The sequence below is a fragment of the Haliaeetus leucocephalus genome, unplaced genomic scaffold, assembly GCF_000737465.1.
Source record: "Haliaeetus leucocephalus isolate CR32 unplaced genomic scaffold, Haliaeetus_leucocephalus-4.0 Scaffold395, whole genome shotgun sequence".
Classification (NCBI taxonomy): Eukaryota; Metazoa; Chordata; class Aves; order Accipitriformes; family Accipitridae; genus Haliaeetus; species Haliaeetus leucocephalus.
This window is the reverse complement of record NW_010972831.1, coordinates 7,581,959-7,602,668: the sequence shown is the minus strand read 5'-3', so window position 1 is coordinate 7,602,668 and position 20,710 is coordinate 7,581,959. Positions and strand designations below refer to the sequence as shown.

Here is a 20,710-nt window from a genome sequence, read left to right as displayed (position 1 = left end):
GTTGGCTTTTCATGTTTTACTTATTATTTTTTCCTGGGACAGGTTATAAATAACAATAAAAAAAATTCCAGCAGAATGAAAAGGCTGTTTTAAATCTCTGATTACCTGGATGTTGAATGACGGTATTGCTTGTGTGTAATGGGTTTATGAGGGACATTATGTGTCTGCAGCCAATATATGCCTGGTGTTTACCTTCAGGTCCTATCTGATAATCCAGCCAAGCTGATGAGATCCGTTCCAGCTTTGGAGGTTCAGGGCACGCTGCCCGACACTATGGAAATGCAAAAAGCGGTCTGCAGCCTTTCGAGCATGCTTGATGCATCTGACTGCCAATATTTACACATACAGTGTAATGATAACAGCTTCCAGCAGATTTCATGTCTATGTGTAGTAGACGCTGATGCACACTGCAGCTGAGCAGGCAGGCAGAGAATGGGAAAGTGTGCTGCGAACACTGTCTGCCCTACTGAATAATGAACAACACTGCTTTTCCTAGAGGACTTCTGCAGCATTTCTGTCTTACAAGTGGCTCATTATGCTGAGGTTTAAATTAATACAGGAATTAAATTTGGCCCACAAATACAATATTTAATTTTAATTTTTCCATTCTCAACATAAGCAACTTCTTTTCAAAGAACAGTTGTGCAAACACCTGCTCTTCAAATGTGTGTGGTGTTCTTTGCTGCATGGAAGCAACTAGGTTTTGTTTTAAACATAGTAAGTGTGTTAGTTACAGTATTAACAGTTTATAAAGTCTGCACTGTACCACAGCACTACGGCTCAAGCACAGAGCAGTGGGTACCATTGAGACGTGGCATCATTTACCACCTGCAGCAGTTAAATTTGGTGCACTGTTTTCCATTGTAAGAGTGGAAAATGCAGCAAAACTGCAAATAAGAGACAGTTGTCACAGTGTGGCAAATGTTTCATAGTTTCACACTCAAATACAATATTAATGTAAATCAGGGAGGTTGTGTGTTCTGGTGATTGGGTATGGGGACTGCAGGCAGGTGTCTTGGGTTCTCTTTGCAGTATTTTTATGATCTTCATCAACTCTACTTATATTTTACCTCCTAAAAATACACATTCTTTAAGAGTCCCCATTTTGCTGAAGTGGTAAGTGTAGGCAAACTGAACAGTTGAGATGGCGGGAGGGGAAGACCGTGTAGAAGAGCAGGAGCCCTTCCATAGCCTATGGATGCTGTAGTTCCCTTTGGCTCGTCTCTGGAGCTGTGCATGGCACCATGGGGACCCTTCGGTGGTGGCAGTCAGGCTGATTGTCTCTTCCTTATTTGAGCAAAATTTGGTCTCTGTTAGTAGAAGCAGTTACCATAAGAAAAGGGGAAATCCTCTACAGCAGAGGAGTTTACAGCCAGATCTGAAAGTATTAAGGTGTATCTATAGCCCAAGAGTGCAGCAGCAGGTCCATTCACCTCAGTGGAAGTTTTGAGCATGCAAGAGAAGCCAGCAGTTGGTGTAAATCCATATACAAAATATTAAACTAAGGCTGCTGGGACGTTCCAGGAAAATGAAGTGCTCTATTGCAGGATCCCAAAAGGAGTAGCTGTGTACAGAACTGCATAGCGGTAAAGTTCATGCTTTGGGCTAGCTTTGACAGTCTGATCCTGAAAGTATTGTAGGCACAGAAATACTTCCCTGACCTTGCTGATGCCACCTGGTAAACCTGAAAGAGATTTGGAGCTATGCACAGAAAGCGTCAAGTTTCTCTCAAATTCTCTACTCCTTCTCCCTCTGCCTTGTTCAAACAAGTAGCACTTCTTTTTTCTACACTTAACCTGAGTAAAATATATACCCTTGGCAGGAGTGAAAAATGTATTGCTAATTACGCAATTATTTTATTATGTAGCACCAGTAAAAAATGTCTAGTAAAGAATTAATTCAGTTAAAATAATTTGAATCAAGCAATTATTTTCTTAACACTAGAATTAGCTGAAAGTACTTCAAGTGGTTTATTACTTGCACTACATAATAAAATAATTGTGTAATTAGTAATAAATTTGTCACCCCTTTTGAGGTCTTTTTCTTTGCTCAGGACAAAGGAAAAGGTTGGAGTTTTGTTTGGTTCTCAGTCCCCACCATCTCTGCCAGAATTTATGTTTATTTGCAATTAGAGGAAGTAAATTGTTCTTCTCTTCATCAGCATTTGACATTTTTTAAATAACATGAAACTCCTTTTCTGGGGTACTTGGACAATGACCTTGCAAATGAACCAGAGAGATCACATCAGTGTCTATGGTACTTTTATATATATATATATATACACACACACACACACACACACACAAACTTTATATACACCTCTCTTGCTTGCTCTATATATGTTAGTGTTTGTATATATATAAGAGCGTGTGTGTGTGTATGTTCATGTTAATGCTGAACATTAAACTGGGGTTGGGTGGAGTCTCTTTCTTCCCTGGAAATGATGGCTTTCTGAAATGATTGTAAGGATTTTAGATGGATAAAAGCATCTCAGTCTTTTAAGACTGTTACTGAAGGCCAGCATGTATGCGTGGTATGTGTATGCAACCCACTTAGTTTTTCTGCTCTGTACACTGGTATTTTAATGGCCAGAAAAAATTAAGCGAACTGGGAGGCACTAAGCAAAGAACAAAAATGTTGAAGGGGATTGAAAATACTGTCCTGGGAGAGATGAGAAATGAATACCTATAGTGTGTGTAAGGAAAAAAAAACCTGAAAAGCCTACTGCTATTTATAGCAAGCCCGAAGGAGTGAAGAGATTATGTAGGGTGATGCAAGGAGTAGTAGTATGAAATTAATGGGGATGGGCAAGGAGGGGAAGTTTGGCTGAATATTGAGAAAAATTTCATCTATTTGGCTGTGCAAGTGTTCCTAAAGAAGTAGTAGATTTATTATTTGGGATTTCTAAACGAAAGCTTTAAAAAGCACTGGAAAAGAAACGTAGGATACAGTCCTGTGTGAACAAAGAGATGGACTAGATGATCCTAATAAGCATTTTTCATTTCTTGTATCTTTGATTTGATACTTCTACATATAATTATATGTAACAAAATATATATATTCGAGGTTGCCTGTTTCCATTACAAACTATATCCAATATAAACTATATCATCTCATATAAATTCTTTCACCTTCCTTTTTTCTCTTTTATTTAAATCACCTTTGGGGCTGATATGTTCAATGTACTGTCTTTACACAGTGGAGTTGTTCTTATTAATTTTGAGCAAAATGCCTTAAATTTTAATGCAAGAAGAGAAGAACGCTGTTTCACATCCTCCGCACACACTAATTTTTCTAAAGGTACGTAAAAGGCCTGCTGCTGTTAGGTGTGCCATGGACGTTACATGAAGCATGATACAGGTCCATGCTAGTAAGTCTGAAATTGGGCAGCTGCACTCCTATTAAGTACAGAAATACCTGGCCTGACTTCCCAAACTGCTGTAATACGCATTGCCTTGGCTGGGAAGTAAGGGATGGATTATCTGCAGGACATGTGGTGTAGGTGTGAACTGAGGACCCTGCAGTCCATGTTTTGTGAATAGATGTGGCTACGTGGGAGGTAACTGGACCAGGTCTCCAGAGTGGGGTCCAGTGTCTGGGAGCAGGACCGATGTGGGAACATCTCCTTTCTCAGTCTGTCTTGTGCAGGTCCAGGTAACGCCAGCCAGAGCTTGCATTATGGTAGCAGGAGGTGGTTAGAAGAGCTGAATAGCTGTGGGGTTTTTCCAGCATGGCAGGGCTGAAGCACTGACATGCAGTGACTTCAAGTGCTGTGTCCTTTTTCCGCAGACATGTATGACCAAGTGCTCAAGTTTGGTGCCTACATTGTGGACGGTCTGAGAGAGTATCGTCAACCCGTGCTTATTTACATCCCACCGCAAGCGGAGCTGAGAGGAGGATCCTGGGCTGTGATTGACCCTACCATTAATCCTCGTCATATGGAGATGTACGCAGACCGAGAAAGCAGGTACGGCACCTTTCTCCTCCCTCTGTAACCACCTGCTTTGAGGTATAATTACCTGGCTGAGTGAGAAGCTCTCAGTTAGGAGTGTGGTAGTTTGTCACTGAAAGGGACTGACCACTTTCTAGTTATAACTCGTGTCTTGGAGGAGTTTGCTGTGTAGTGATCACAGCTAGGACAACTCAGATGATAGTCTCCTGACTCAGACTTAGATGGGAGTAATTTCTGCAGCCATTCAGAGCCAGCCTCTGGGAAGGTTCATTACTAACACTCACAAAGCACAGCGAGGTATTGGTGCTTAGGATTTTCTTACCATTCTGGTGTTGCCACATACTGCTTTGTGCTTTGAAACAAGTGCCTGTGTATACAATTTTGCAAATTAAATAAGTGTAAATAAGTGTGTACTTTAAAATCCCTGAGTGTTCTACTATCTGTCATATGGGCACTTGGGTAGTTGTGCCTTTTTAATTAAATACAACTTGCGTAAGTGAAGTTCTAGTTCCTGGTGGCTCAGGATATAAAACTACAGGCAAACTCTTGAAGCAATTTTTAAAAAATATTTTAAAGACTCTCTAAAATATAGAGATACTGAATCATTTGAAGGAAAAAGCCAGCCCTACCTGGGCTATCTGTAGCAGGTAGAAGGAAGGTGTGTGGAAGGACAGCATGAATATTGTGCTATCAGGGTGTCCTCTCAACTCCTACCATCTCAGCAGGGCAAAATTCTTGGGCAGCTGCTAGGGGAATTAAAAAAAGCGTACGCGTGGAGGAGTTGAGAAGATGCCCTTTCCAGATGCACATTTCCCTTGCCCTTCCCAGCTGAATTTTGCTCCTGATGGCACGCTTGCCTCTCTCTCTGTTCTAAAAAAGCGAGACAGAGAGACCTGTGGTCTGTTGGCCTCGGTATTTCCTGCGTCTTTGAGCAAACATTGTCTAATCTTTGCCTCCTGGAAGTCAGAAGTTTTTGCTGTTCTTTTTCTACTTAGAAACGTGGAGCCTGTTTGCTTCACAGTCAGACACAGTGTGAGCAGGATTTCTACAAACTCCTTCCCCCACCAAGCGTTTTTTGGGGTGCATGCAGGAACAACTCCCTCGCGCTGCTTCTGCCCCATACCTTTCTAGGATGCCGGCAGTGTGAGCTCGCCTCGTGGAAATCTCATGCCAGCTCCCCACCTTGCAAGACATCAGGAAGGACCGTGTGTGGTTTGCAGAGCTGTAGTTGGACTCTAGAGGTCTTGAGCTCCAGTAGCCAACAAAGAGATTATTTTGCAAAATATGTCATCCTGTCCCTAAGTACTGTTACGCATTTGTAATAATTCTCATCGCTGTCACTGTTCCATAACCCTCAGCGCTGACCTTCCTCCTAGACATTACTCCCCCCTCACAGTTAAAGACCGAAGTGATTTTATTTACCAAGCCCAAGTTTCAAATCACGTGCTCCTCTCTCTTTGACCTGGGAAGTGGGCAGGATCTCTAATGAAAATGGCTCTTTAATTGGTTTGTTTCATAAAGCTTACCTACCTTTTGAAAGAGCTTTCAGGTCACAGCTTAAAAGAGACTGCTGAAGAGCATTGCTTGTACCAGGCTGTACTATATACTGTTAGATAGACATGTTTCTGTGAAGCCTGGTGTGCATTTGTGGCATTGGATAAATTAATAGCTAAGATTCTTTCTTTCCTGTTCTCTCTTTCTCTTTGTTTTGTCTCCCTCCCCTCCTTCTCTTCTCTTCTCTTTTTTTACATACTTTCTAGATAACATTGAACCATTCCATTTTGTGTTTCCCCTTGTCTGATGACCTGAAAGTGCCTTTCTTTTCTCTTTTCCCGTCACTGATCAGAGGAGGAATCCTGGAACCAGAGGGGACGGTAGAAATCAAATTCCGCAGGAAGGATCTGGTGAAGACGATGAGGCGAGTGGACCCGGTCTACATCCGCCTGGCAGAGCGGCTAGGTACGTCTGCGCGGGGGCTGGCGGAGCAGTGATCCGTTCAGCTGGTGGCTAATGAATGTGTTTATAGACCTTAAAAAGGGGCACTGAGGCATTTTATCAAATTCATGATAATTTTTATTTACTGTCATCTAACTTGGGAAGAAAACCAGATGAGACAAGCTGCATGTATGTACATGCGAGAGAGATGATATTCATGTGCATTTAGCGTACCTAGGGTGTCTGTAATCTAGTGTCTTTTCAAACTGATTTTTTTGTTTTGTTTTATTGAATGGGTCTTAACAACAGACACTTACTACAGATGGTTGAGTCTAGTTTCCATCTCAGCAATTGCTTAGCTCACTAAAAGCTCATGGGCCAAAACTTAAGCTGGTGTCGTTTGGCGTAACTAAGAATTTGATCAAAGACATTTTGGGTTGCTGGTCTATAACTGTGTGTCTGAGGTAGTTTTGAGTAATGATACCTGTCTGCTCTTCAGTTTCAAGAAAATAAAAAATATTGTTCACCTCCTCAGTAAAATACGGGGTGATGTGCAGTGCTCAGTGGCTAGCACGTCACTGTGTGTTGGATTATTATGGTGCCTTTCGCTCCAAATGATCCCAGCGCTTGGTGTACACCCAACAACCCAAAACACAGAGTGTTCAGCAAAATGCACTTAATATCAGATATGTACTCTCTCAGGGAATAGACTCTTTAAAGAGTTCTTTACTAGCTCTTACTGTAAGAGTATAATCTTACAGAGCCTCTTTTTACCTCCAAAATTGACTACATTTCAGTAGTGGAAGAAGCATGCTACATGGGTATGGTTTGAATTTATAAAGCCTTTTGGGATCCTTCAGGAGGAAAAGTGTTCTGCAAATGACTGATAAATCGTGGCTATTGCTGCAGTTACATTTTATTATTTGGCTTTTTTTAATTTATGGCAGTGCAACAATTTATATACAAAACAACCATTCTGATATGCCTTGGGAAGCGAATAATAGTTGTAAAGGGTGCGGGGAGTGTTAAGCATCAGACTGCTGAAAACCAGGTTCTTACTGATGTCTTTGACAGCATCAAAGACATTTTCTCTCTTTTTTTTAATGATAGTATTTTGACACTCTCTTTGTTTTCTCTCACTGTGCCAATTGCTTTCTGGGCAAGAAGCCGGTTAGCAGGTGTTTGAGTTTTGCAGACCAGCACAAGGCAGCAGTTTTATCTGAGTTCAGGTCTTGCTCACGTACATTATGTGTTACTGCGTGAGGGAGTGGACACAGATACCCAGATGGATGGATGTGTTGTTCTGTCTGCCTGTGTCTGTTGGAATTAAAAACCAGTTTTAATGTTTGTAGTCGCGGCAAGGAGATTCTTTTCAGAAAACCTTGCTTTTGACCTATGTTAGACTTGACAGTGTCCCTTTAGGAGCAAACGGATAGTGTGACTACACCAAATCGTGGAGACCCAGCAGAGGGTCCCAAGAAATGCTCTCCTAAGGTGTTTCACCCTTCACAGTTTAAAGGCTGCAGTTGAGTTCCTTAACGCAGTCAGGGCTCACAGCTGCGGCTCCTGCGGGTGTTGGACCTCGACGTCCGATGCGGGAGAGCTGCCGGTCTGGTGCGCGAGTCTCCAAGGGCAGGAGAAATCAGATGTGTGGTTAGAGAAGGCAATATGCTGAGCAGTCAGCTCAGGTCCATGTAGATAAATGGCACTACGGCAGGAGCACTGTTTCTGAGAGTATTTACCTTCGCCCCGCCGTAAAAAGCACCGGCTCTGCCGATGAACAAACCAACCTACTGCCTCTGCAAAGAAACGGTGTCTTCTGCGCGGCGAGTGCCGGATGAATCCTTTCCCAGGAGCGGAGTCGCTGGCTGCAGACAAAGAGGGCTGCTGGAGTGTTCAAATCCTGAAGTGGTGGAAGAAGGGGGGGAGCAGAGCAACGCCAGCTTAGTCACTGTTGGGTGGCCCCTCCAGAGGGTCCGTCACCCTGGGGTGGGTGCGGGATGCCTGCCGAGCACCCTTGAATCACACCGGTGGGACCTGCACCAGCATCACCGGTAAAAAATACAGGGAGAAAGAGGGGGTATAGTTTTCTGCCAACAGCCTCAAAAATCCAACGCTGCGCTATGTGAGGAGGCAGGAGCCTGTTCAGGGCTTTTTTTCCCCTCTTCCTCTACGGGGTAATTACTCCCAGCAAACTCCATACACTTTAATTAAAATGACTGCAACACAAGAGCAAGTCACTTACAACTGTACATACAGAGAGCTCTAAAAGCTTCAGTCACTGATAAGCATCTCACTTAGATTGCTCGTAATTGCTCCCAACATTGGGCGATCATTGCTGTTGTTTTGCCACTAATTCCGTACCATAGCAGGAAAGCCAAGATTGCAGGACACAGTGAATTGCATAATTTTTTTTTTTTTTGCTGGTTTTCTTTCTGGCCAATTTAAAATTTGTCAAAGTCGGTCTTCTTCTGGATCACTGCCCTTTGATATTTCGCGCACTCCATTTGCCACAAACAAGCCGCAGGGCCGCAGTTCATGCTGACTCCAGCAGAAGCAGAGAAAGCTCCATTTATCTTACACTGCCTGCTGAATTCTTACTCATTAGCTGGGGGTTCACTGCCTCTCTTTAACCCCTGAATGGCTGTCATCCCTCCCTGGAGCTGCTGAATAGCAGGGAAAAGGGAGATGCTCTCAAACGTGTGCCTGTTGCGGAGGGGTGGGGAAGCAGGGCGACGGTGGTCTCATTCCAGGCGTCTTGAGACACTGGGGTTGGACTTGCAATTGGGGAGTGTGAGAGCAGAGAAGGCTGGCAGATATTGAATAATTTGACATAAATCTGTTCATTATCAATTCTCCAGCACTACTGCTGAAATGTTTATTAGCCCCATGTTTTATTAAAATGTCACTCAGAGTTGTGCTATTACAAACCAGCAAACAGTGCGGAGCAAAGGGCAAGGAAAGAAAGGATAGCCCTTATCCTGCCCAAGAGCACGTTTCCACACTGAGTAGGTGTGCAAGGAGAACGGTGATTGCCTGGAAATGTAGGAGCGATTCAGACTGCAAGCCTCAGGCCGTAGTTAAAAATACAGAAATTCAATTTTATTTTATTTATTTATTAACAATTAGAGTAAAACGTGTATGAGTGGAATAAAAATTAGCTTTGTCATGCAGATTCTGAGCGTGTAGTGTGTCAGGTGCACAGTGTAATGTACGCAAAAATTTGGTGGAATATGAATGAAAGGAATGGCGAAATGGCTCCAGTTAGAACAAGATTGGATATTACATTTTCACATTTCTCCTATCAGGTATTTATCTCATAGTAAAAGGGAAGCATCTGTTCATCACCTGATATATGTTATAATAGTGGGAATATCCTCTTCAGCTGATCCTATGAAATGGTCGCCCGTGTGCTGGCATGCATCTTTAATTTTATGTGAAATTATACACCCATTTTGCATTTGCCTGTATACACCGCACAAGGTCCAAGAGGTGGGGAGCATACAGCTCCACATGTACAGCAGCTCTTTGGGAAGTGGGAGGCAGTGGTTGTTTTCTGCACAAACTCCAATGCTGTAGACAGCCCTCAACTTCCCACAGGTAACATTACCAGTCAGTCTGTGCTGCTGGCTTCTGACTTGCTTCGCACTTTATTAGGCTAAAGAGTGTACAAAACTCTTCTTAAATTTCCAAATAACGAGTGAACACTCAAGCATTGAACCCATAACTCCACTTTAGCATAGCAGTTTCTCTCTGAAAATAAACGTGCCGGGGTGTGGTACCAGAATTGAACCCGCAGGTCCCTCCCGGCCCCCACTGTACCACCTGGTGAGGACTTTGCTGGTGACGTGGGCACGGCCCTGACGCAGCCTTGGTTTTTGAGTGCCTGAAAACTTCCATCCTGTGACCTGTCTCCTTCCAGGCTTTGGCTTAGAAAGTTAGATTGCAGCTTTAAAGTCTAGTAATTCTTTTCGGGGAGGGAGGTGGTTGGTTTGTTCAGTGTTGTAATTAATCAAAATGCCGGCTGTTTTCTTGAGCAACAACTAAGAAAAACGCTGCTGTTGTGATTCCATCTCTCACGAAGTCTTGGACAAATGCATTCAGTGCGGTTGTAACTTTGTCTTTTTAGGCGATGGTGATTTCCAGTAACTGCTTCTATATGCAAGTGCTGCTGCATTTAAATTGTTCTTAATTCACAATCATGAGTCTAGAAGAGCAAGTACTGCTTTCTGTCAGCTCCTTCATGACAATTGGCATCTTGAATATCCTCCCAGGAGGGCCGTATATGTTTCCCCCAAAATAGGAATTTTTTGGAATTACCTACCTGCCACACTTTGCCCGTTTGCTCTGATGCCATATGAGGCCTTAGGAGCACAAGTTGGAAAGGACTAGAGTGGCACATCACATGGTGCAGCCGAACAAGGATATTTCAAGCCCGTGTCATGAGCATGTGTGACCTTCACTGCTATTTCATATTGCACCTTTATAACATAAATCCTACTGAATATTTAGTGAAGCAATTACAAGCAGTCTCATTTACAGAAACAAGTGACAATCCAAAAATGCCTGTCTCTCCAGGGACGTGAGTGGCTCTGAGTGACCTTCCTTCTCCCTTCTGGAGCGGCTCCCTCCAGCTGGGGTGAGAGATGTGTTGCCTGGACAGCCTGGATGCGGTTGGCATTCTTGCTGCCTTTGCTGAATTTCTGTCTGGCAAGAGCTTTGTTAAAGGCAGAGGAAAAGATGGTGAGATTCAGGTAGGAGGATTATTGTTGCAGGTGTGGAAATTAGATGGAGCAGTCATAACCATTATGTTAAAATCGACATTTAATTACGTCATTGGACGCAGAGTAACTGTTGTACCTCTCCAGAGTTCATTTCCTAAGGACCTGTCCAGCACAGGCTGCGGTGAGATTTAACTGCCTGGCTGAAAAGAACGGCCACAAGCGGCACGCTCACGCTCACCAGCCGCTCGTGCCTCTGCTGTGTCGTGGCTGGGGGTGATGGGCTGGAGCCGGGGTCGAAGCCGTCTGCTTTGCCCAACTCTCTGTGTGCAGAGCCTGAGAAGTAAGCATGAGAGCCGTCTCCGCAGATCGGTTGGGTCAGAGGCCTTGATGTTGGGCTTTGCCCAGGTCTTTGAGTGCATGTTTGAGGAAGAGGCAAGAAGATGGACAAGTAAATGCTTGGCCATGCTGAGACCGTGCGCCGAGGGTGAGGGAGAAAATCCCACATTTTAACAGCTTAGAAACCATAAACCATCAAATTGATTCAGAAGCTGCCTGGCTTTCCGCAATCAGGGGGAACCTACAATAACATTTCTTGAAGTCATTTTGTCTAACCTGTTAAACTGGTCATATTTAAAAAAAGCACTTTGCTACTAAATGTTATGGGAAGCCGTGATTCATGGTCCTGCTGAGCCATTTCCATCTGGCAGGAACTTTATTAAAGGCAGCCCGCGCCCTGCCACCGCAGCAGGCTGCAGTCACTGCAGGACACGGTGCTGTCGATGGCTCCCTCTGCCAGGCACATACATCGGAGGGATGCTCGGAGACGCCGCTTACTTCAGAGGAGATTTTTTGTTTAATGGGGCACAAATCAAAATAGTTTAGATGTGCTTTCCCTGCCATGATGCTTTCCCTTAACTTTTGGAGAGGAGTGTAAATTGATATTCAGTATCAGAGCGCTTTACAGGAGAGGTCTCTGCGTGGATTTATTGAGGCAGCTTTTCCATTTGTCTGCACGGGGAGGGCAACTCCTCTGCAGCCTTCCTTCCTCCACGATCGCGGGCGGCAAAGCGTGCGTGCATGTCCCTGCTGCAGTGGCTGGGAAGGCTGCTTCTCTGCAGGGTGGTTGAAGGGCTTGTTTTGGCAACCGTAGTATTTGGCATTTATTGTGCTGTGCCAGTGGGGTACTGAGAGCCCCTACCTGAGGTCTGGGGGCCCGTTAGGGGCTGTAGGCCACGGAAAAAAGAGTTTGTAACCCCAAAAGCTAGGCTGTAGCAGCTGGATGGGAAGCCTGGTGTCACCCCACGGAGAGACGGCACAGGCCAGGGTGGGGAAATGGGGGAGGCATGAGCTGCCAGCTTCCTCCAGGAAGCATTTGGGAACATTTTTGATTAAATACTTCTTACGTGTGGTTTTAAACTAGGTGTTGTTGGTTTAACTGGGTATGTTTGTGCAGAGGGCTTTGGCAAGACCCTGGCCACTGCTCTTTTGACATCAGAAGAGACTCTCTAATCTTTTTGGTACCCCAGTGTTACTGCTTCCCCAGGGCATTTTTTCAACTTGTTTAAGGCAGTTTTGCTATTGTTCAAAAAAAAAAACAAACCCAAAAGAAAAGACACCGTAGAACAAAGCTGTCTTGGTGCATTTACCACTGTGGGTGGGCTTCAACGGCGTTGAGAGCAGAATTAAGACATTTACCTGGCCTCTTCCGATCATGCCAATGGCTGTGATCATACCAGCACTATATATAGATACAAGCGTACGTGGAGACTGCAGAGCAAACTGCAATCCAAGATAAATGTGACATTTTATGGCACTTAAGAGTGCTGCCTTAGAAAGTGTCCTGTGCTGCTTGCCAAGTTAGGAAGGTCACACATGTTCTTTCTTCCTTTTAAATTGTCATCTTGTCTTACCTGCGTGCTCCACCTGCATGCCAAAACCCGCTACACTTTGTGTTTGCATTGTAACGTGGCCATTTCAGAGTGCTGCTTCTTTTGTTTCTCTATTGATTAGTAGCCGATCCATACCTAGAGGTCTATAATGTTCCTATGATTTAAACTTTAACAGTTTCATTAACTGTCAAGTACCTTTAGAGCAAAGGAATCCCATATTTTAACTCCCCTCTCCTTGCCAGTATAAGATTTGTGGAAGGAGACTTCTTTTTCCGAGAAATAAATAAATAAAGCCCCAGCTTTCCGAAAAACCCTGAGGCCTCAAGATCTGACTAGGAAAGAAAGAAAACCATTCCAAGATATTTAATTGTACAGGGGGCTTACAGGATTGATCGAGAGCTTAGCTTTTTACAATAGTCCAGTGAATAAGAAATGCTCCTGACAAACGATCGATGATGGGATAATCACTCTTTATCCCCCCTCCTCATTGTTACCTTCTTTCTTCCAGGAGAACAGGGTTCAGAAGTCAAAAATCTTTATAGACGCTGCTTTTAAATTAAGCAGAAAATAGACATTGACATATTTGTTAATCTCACCTAAATCATTACTGGGCCTGGCTGGTTTGACTGTACACCGTGAGTGTGGCAGATAGGCCAGAATACATGAGCGTTACTGGCTTAAGTGCATGCATTGCCATTTAAAACAGGGAGGTGTAGGAGCCTGTGAATTTAACATGGATAAATATATATAATTTTTTATTCTGAAGGTTATAAGAGTAGCTTCTCTTAATTAAAACCTTCTTACTAGCATTTGAAAGGTTAGATAACATTTATATTGTTAGGCATATAAAAAACATTCCTTCCCTAGAAAGAATCATTGTATGGCTGGCCTGTGGCTTGGAGGTGTGCCTGCGTGTGTGTGTGTTCAAACCCGTTCTGACTTGGAAGAGAAACTCTGGAAGGAAATGAAAACATAGGTAGTGCAAAGTAGAAAAGAACAGGGCCAGGATGCAGTGGGCCCCTAAAGGTGGGTCTGAGCCAAAGCCCCAGTGTCACGGTGCTGTGCATGAGCTGCTGTGGTGATGCACCCACTGGGGAGAGCCACTGGGGTGCTCAGCCCTTCAGTCTGGCAGCCCTGGATCATCGTGTCTGCGGGAGGTCAGCCGTGGGTGCTCACAGAAAGAGTAGGAGCATCGTGTAAATGCAGCGTGATGCTTTCCCCAGGATGCTGTCTCAGCTTCCAGCAGTCCTGTGGTTTAGAGGTTTCCTGAGAACAGATCAATATCCGATCTTCATGCTTAGAAGCCTGTGATGAACTTCCCTTGCATGAATTTGTCTGATCGCTTTCTGTGAGCCCATTTGTACTTTTGGCACCCAGGACCTCTGCTGGCAGTGAGTTCCACCGTTTGATTTTGCGCTGTGTGAAAGTGTTCCGTGGTGGGGTTTTTGTAAAGCTTCTGCCCCCTAATTTATCTGGTCTTGCTGGGTGGGACTTGGATTGCTCTGGCTTCTTGCTGCGATTCCAGAGCCTGCTGTTGTCAGACCGGACAGTGGCCGTGGAGGGAGCTGCTGAGGACCCCCATTGCTCAGCTGCCCTCCTGCCTCTCCCCAGCGATTGCCTTCCACGTCACCCAGCCTAGAAGTGTGGCAGTTTAACAATAAGTGTAGATGTAATGGTAGATGTTGCATTTAATCCCATTGACAATCCTTCTCCAACAATAAAGATTAAAAAAAAAAAAAAAAAGCTCGGTGGTGGTCACACACCACAAAATGCAGTCATGGTACTTGGGCTACAAGATAACTAGGACAGGAACATTGTCCTCCGGCTGAATCACGGCATCAGCTTTTGTTCCAGGTTCTCCCATTGACTTCTTGTGCTACTGGGTAGGACACCTCTTTGTTTTATATCTCAGTTCTGTACACTGAAGGCGCAGTCATGCTTGCATGTCTCCCAGGCACATGGGCGGTTATATTAACATTTGAATGGAAGGTGCCGTAGGACAGTTGAATGTTACAACCCACCAGTGCTTGGAGCAAGACTTGTCCATGACCCGGCTTCAGATTGCCAGCGACCTTGGCTTTAAAAGGGGAGGTGGGATGGGAGGCAGCTGTGTCTGAGGCCGTGAACTTGCAACCAGAGCTTCTGGTGTGGGTGGGAGGTTAAAAAATGGCACAATTCAGCAGAGTATCCAGTACCATATAATTTGACTCAGATTGCAATCTTTGCTTAAATTGAACTAAGATTGGCTCTAAATACTCTGCCTCTGCACAAGGACCTCTTGCACGTGTGTTGGTGAGGCAGCGTAGGAGAAGCATCAACCTACTCCTGGGCCAACTTTGACCTGGTGTAAATTACTGCAGGTTCAGCAAAGAATTGCACTTATGGTTATGCTACCCGTGGCCTGTTACAGGGAGAAGAGGGGATTTACATTCTTGGTTTGATAAAGGGGCGGCTGTGGGAAGGGGCACCTTGTTCGGCTGTGGGAAGTGGCAGGAGCTGTGATGTGCCTCCACAGCATGATATGTTTCCCTGTGCCTGACTTAGTCCGGGTCAGGTAATTCCGAAATTAATCGGAAACTGTTTAATGCACGTTTTTGTTTTAATCAAAGTTAATTTTAGCTGAGCTGAATGATTTAAAATAAATTAAAAATTATGAACTCCAGAGGACAATATCTTCTTGACACGGTTTTATTCTTGTCCATCATGTTAGTCTGTGATTAAGACTATTGTGTTCCGATCCCTGGTAAACTGAATATGAGTGGTTTTGGCATCTCTAGCGTAACTTGTGTTTTCCTTAATGAGGCAGTGGCTCTAACAGCTACTGGTAGGAACCAGCCTGCAGGAAAACTTGAAATTGTGTAGGTGGTTTTACATTGTCCGTGTTTCTTGCTAAATGAACTGCGTGTTGGGACATTATTCTTTTTTAGGAGTAAGTCCAGTAAATGTCACTTAATTGATGGCTCAGCTCATTGGCATTTAAATGGAATAGAGTTTCCATGGTGAAAACTCCTTCAAAGCTCTCGCCTGAATATCGGTGGCAGGAAATCTGGGCCGGAACACTTAGATTTGACTCAAGACTCTGCTTGGCGTTGCTGGGAGCTGATGGTCTGGTGTTTGTCCTGGCCAAATGCAGTCTGGGTTTCACCTGTACGCAGGAAAAGAAGAAACCTCCGTTCTCCCCCTCTGAACTGTCCAGAGCTGCTTGCCTTTCCTCCGAGCAGCAGTGCTTTGTACACCCCTCTGCTTTAACCTGTCAAAGGTCTCTGACGTGTGGCCGTGCCTGGTTGCAGGTACCCCTGAGCTGAGCGCTGCTGACCGAAAAGATCTGGAGGCCAAGCTAAAGGAGCGGGAGGAATTCCTGATTCCCATTTATCACGAGGTAGCCATGCAGTTTGCTGACTTGCACGACACACCTGGCCGGATGCAAGAGAAGGGTGTCATAACTGTAAGTATCACGGAGCTTCCCTTGGGGACATCGTTGGAGGGTTTGACACATGGGAAATGGCAGTCTCCAGTCTGGAGGCAGCCTGTGGGCCTGCAAATAAACCTCTGCCCCAATGACTCTTGCCACAGGAGCAAACCCTCTCCACCCGCCAGCTGTTTTCTGGTCCCAGAACACAAGTACATCATGTTTTCTAGCACCTTTACCTGATCCGTGTCCATTTGAGACCCCACATTTCCTGGGCTTCGCTGGTAGCTCGTTAGCGACCACATCCAAAACCCCACAGAGCACGCTGCAGCCTGCCCTGGCAGAAAGGGAGGGCAGGGAAGGTGGTGAGCCTGTACCCGTGGGGACCCTCAGTGATGGGAAGGGCTGTGATGGCACAGCTGAAGGCCAGCTCTCGTGTCAGGATTAGAACCCTGGCTGATTAGATTTTCCTAGTTCCCTCTCCCCTTGGATGTGAGTGTCTTGGGCAGCGCTGCTCACCCGGGAAGCTCTGTCTCTTTTTGCAGAAGGGAGCAGACTTCTGGTAGACGAAAGAGGCTGGATGTAGCTTCTGGTGACCGAATGGTATGACAGGGTGGAAGTCTTCAAAGCTCAGCCGTGGGAGTCTTTGTATTTCTCTTGTGCAAGCGGTATAACTAAGTATATCATGAGTGCCAGCCTTTTTTTGCCATTGGGAGTAAGGCATATATATTTCTCCATGGAAATGTTGTCCCTCACTGATTTGTCCTTCTCCACTTATGTCTTGGGCAGGACACTCTAGACTGGAAAACTTCCCGTACCTTCTTCTACTGGAGATTAAGACGTCTTCTTCTAGAGGATGTGGTTAAAAAGAAGATCCATGATGCCAATCCTGAGCTGACTGATGGGCAGATCCAGGCTATGCTGAGACGCTGGTTTGTGGAAGTTGAAGGGACAGTGAAGGTAAATGGAAAAGCAGTTTCACCAAAGCATTAGTCTTTCCTGGGCTTAAGTTCAGTGAAGTTCTCCGAGGTGGAGTTTGATCTCTGGTTTTCGATTGTAATGTCCACAAACATTTTAGGTGATGAAAGAAAACTTCTGGGTAATGTTCCAAGTCATGAATTGTTTTATGGGGACACTTTTTATAGCAGGCTAGAAAAGCAAAATAGGTTTTTCCCAAGCACGTAGCACCATTGATACGAAAATCTGAGCATCTTACAAAGATGAACAGCTCGCTCAGCAGAGCGAGACAGGGCAGCGTGTGGGAAGAAGGCTGCGCAGAGGTGCTGCTGTCTGGCAGAACTGGCAGCAGAAGTCCCAAGAGTCACAACACATGCTCTATATACCAGCCCTGAATATCTCCATCTCCTTGCTTCTGTGCACAGCATCCCTAAAATAGCACTGCGGAGCTGCTCGCAGTTACAGAGGCTGTTATGGAGGAGCTGTCCTAGCTGTGCAGACTGCTCCCTGCGTACCCTTGGGATCCTCTGTGATGTGAAAGCATGGGTTTTATTTTATTTTTAATTATTCTTTCTTACTGAATAATATCCTCAATCCTGCTCTATCTCACTGACACTGAGAAGGGTATGGAGATTCACTGCTAGATGTTTTGACTGGCCGACGTACAGCCAGCCTATCTTACCTGCCTGTCCTGCTGCTTGCAGAGCTGACCACGGCGATACTGTCCGCCTTTCCCCTGGGATGCCCTCGCCTTCCTTCCCTTTCCCCAGGCCAGGAACTTATTGATGGTGGGGACAGATCACGGTGCCTGGTGGTCCGTCACCATTGCCATGTCTCAGCCCAGGGGAGCCCCTGCTGTTCTTCCACCAAGTGTCCCACGTCCCCTGGGGTTGTCCCACGTCCCCTGGTTTAACGCCAGACGGATTGGCATACCATCAAAGGCAGGGACACGGATCAGCTGTAAGATCTAAGTGGCAGGGCTTGGGGTTGGGGGTCGCCTTGGCCTCATCCGCAGTCCTCATCTCATAGCTGTGTTGAGGATTTCTTTTTTAATTGTGCTCAAACTGGGAAGCTGGCAATCTCTGAAGAGCAGTCTCTGGACCTGCTCTTAGGTTGTTTTTGTCACAGTCCTCCAATCTGAGGGTTTATTTTATTTATTTTATTTTATTTTATTTTATTTTATTCTATTTTTAAAGTCACAAACACTCAGGGGTTCCAGAAAAGGGGGGAATGTGTTCTCTGGAGGGCAGCAGGCTTTCCAAGGTAGTGTCTGAGCGTCTTTAAAAGCGGGCATCTCGTTAGCTAATACATTACACCAATCAAGGAGAGTTATCTTAAGCCACAATTAATCTGCTCCCTGGCATATGTTGATAGGAAAGCATCATGCTGTTTCTTAATTAAAAGCAAACGGATTAAAAATGATTAATAAGAGTATTAAATATTCTCCTAAACTAAAAGCTTTGGGATTCTTGGGTAAATCTAGCTTTACGCAGGTCTGCAACCGTAAGGCAGCTTCTTGGGGTTTTTTTTTTCCCTTCCCTGAAATCTTCCTAAGTGCGTGCCCTACTTTGTATGCAGGGAGCATTTCTGTCATGTCTAGGGGCAGAAGCAAGGAGCAAAACCTAACGAGTTTAAAATAATAATAAGAAAAAACAATGAAATAAGCAAAATCTTGAGGTTGAAATGACATCACTGATTTTAAGACAATCATATACATAAATAAAAAAAAATAAATCCCAGTTTCTTATTAAAGTGCACAGGCAGGACGAACGCTGGGGGCTGGAATAGGGTCTGCACTTCGGGCTTCCTTACAGCAGTGCCGGCTCTCACCTATGGGTGTAACAACACCTTCATCAACATGGGGAAGGTGTGCTGCTCGTGAGAGTCCCAGGGAAGAGGGAAACCATTTCTTGGACTTTGAAAGTTGATAATTAAATATATAAACAAAGGATGAGCAGTGTGGAGGCTCATCAGTGTGAGTGCTGCCTTTGCGCTCCTCTCTGGTATTGGCAAGGATGGTGGAAAATCAGCTTTGTGAAGGCTTGTAATGGGCTGGCAGCTGTCGAGGTGCTGGCATCGCTCTGTCGGGAGAGCAGGAGAGGTGAGACGATGCTTCAGACGGCGTGGCCGGCTGGAGGAACGCATTGCATGCAGTGAAGCAGAGTCCTGGTAGGAGAAGTATTCTGCTGGCTTCGCTGCTACTGCTCCAACGGTTTCCAGGGCCTTTCCATGCTGCCCCCCCGGCACCGAAGCTTCGCCTTCGGGTGCAAACATCCATCGTGTGCTTCTGCCTCCCGCTCCCCCGCTAGCCCCTGAAATCATCCTGCTCCCGGTCAGGCCACAGAGGCAGCAGGAGGATCAAAGGTGTTTAAGGTTGCTGGTTGGAGCAGTGGTTGCTCTGCTCCCTGCAGCTCCCCGGGGTCTGCGCCCATGCTGGGAGGGTGCCCGCTTGGCCCCATGGCGCATTACTGCACCGAGCTCATTGTCATTCTGACTTTGACTTCGTTAGTGATAACAGAGAAGGATAGTGCACCTTTAAATGACGAGCTTTGTGTTTAATTACCCAAATAAAATGACATAAATATGAATGAGTGCTAATGGCGGTACTTGCTTTTCCGGAAACCATTAACAAAACGATTCTTAAATGATTTGTAAAGAAAATGAGAGGAGAAGAGAGGAGCAAGAAGGCTATTAGGCGTCTAACACACTCCTGAATTATTATGTAGTCAACTACCTAGCAAATATCAGGTGAAATGATCTTGCAAAAGAAAAAAAGGGGGTTGTTGCCAAGGCTTTTCAGGGATGTGGGCATCCCGACCTCCTCTGCAGTGCTCACACCTGCTGAAGGGGCTGTTTGGTTTCTGGGCTGGATCGGGGATCCCATGATTGTTGGGGGACACTAACACCAGGCCAGTCTTTAGGTGATGGGGACTCGTGGGTCCCATGACAGCTTAGTACTGGGAGAAGACCCAGATCAGCCGCGCCTCTGGCCGCCCCTGCCCTCACCTCCGGGTCAGTCGTATTTTACCAGAAGTTGGGCATCTGATCACAGAAGGAAGCTGGCATTTTAGCTGGGACAGCTTCTGGGGCTGATGCAGCTCGTTCAGCTGCAGCCACTGGCAGCACTGCTGCTTCTGTGGTTCCCCTTTAGTCATGTTTATGGAAGGAGATGCAAAAGCAATATACCATCTTTTGACTTCTGCTAATTGTTAGTTGTGTTTATAAAAGCCACGCACACTGGGAAAACCAGAGAAGGCTGCCAGCCAAATGTTTTACCCAAGGCTGCCAATAATTGTGAGTTAAATTTTGGGAATGGTGCGTGGGGAGCGGGAGCTTGCTAGCAGTGTTGGTGGCACAGCACTGGGACACCGGGTGACACGTGTGTTTTGTTCACAGGCATACTTATGGGACAGTAATAAGGACCTGGTGGAGTGGCTGGAAAAACAGCTGACGGAAGAAGAAGGCGTTCGCTCGGTTGTGGATGAAAACATCAAATACATCTCGAGGGACTACATCCTCAAACAGATACGGAGGTAAGCAAACTACACACACTCTGCCCCTGCAGAACAGGGATTTTTAAAAGTTCAGCTTCTGATCTCGGCCATGTGCGCTTCCCCAGCTGAGGAAAATGGATTCGCTGGCCTTTTTTGTGTGGCAAATACATAAGGAGTATGTGGAAATGCAGTTTCCTTTGGAAATGCAAACACAGGGCCAAATGTGGAGCTACTGTGCAACAGAGGGATTTGTACAAAGTCTACTCTCCTGTTCCTCCTGCACAGGCTGTAGTGCTACTGTACATGCAGGTGCCTTGAGCAAAATCAGAAAGCAGCAGAGCAGAGATCTA

The 20,710-nt window shown here is 45.4% G+C and overlaps 1 protein-coding gene across 3 annotated transcripts in view; it reads left to right on the top strand.

The window, feature by feature from the left end:
* ACACA (acetyl-CoA carboxylase alpha) overlaps nucleotides 1–20,710 on the top strand; it is a 131,029-nt gene that overhangs the window by 108,419 nt on the left and 1,900 nt on the right. For all 3 annotated transcript variants that reach the window (XM_010573811.1, XM_010573810.1, XM_010573812.1), the window contains 5 exons: nucleotides 3,790–3,967; nucleotides 5,799–5,911; nucleotides 15,791–15,945; nucleotides 16,699–16,869; nucleotides 20,263–20,399. In XM_010573811.1, the coding sequence (XP_010572113.1) occupies nucleotides 3,790–3,967; nucleotides 5,799–5,911; nucleotides 15,791–15,945; nucleotides 16,699–16,869; nucleotides 20,263–20,399 (754 nt within the window). The remainder of the gene's footprint in view (nucleotides 1–3,789; nucleotides 3,968–5,798; nucleotides 5,912–15,790; nucleotides 15,946–16,698; nucleotides 16,870–20,262; nucleotides 20,400–20,710) is intronic.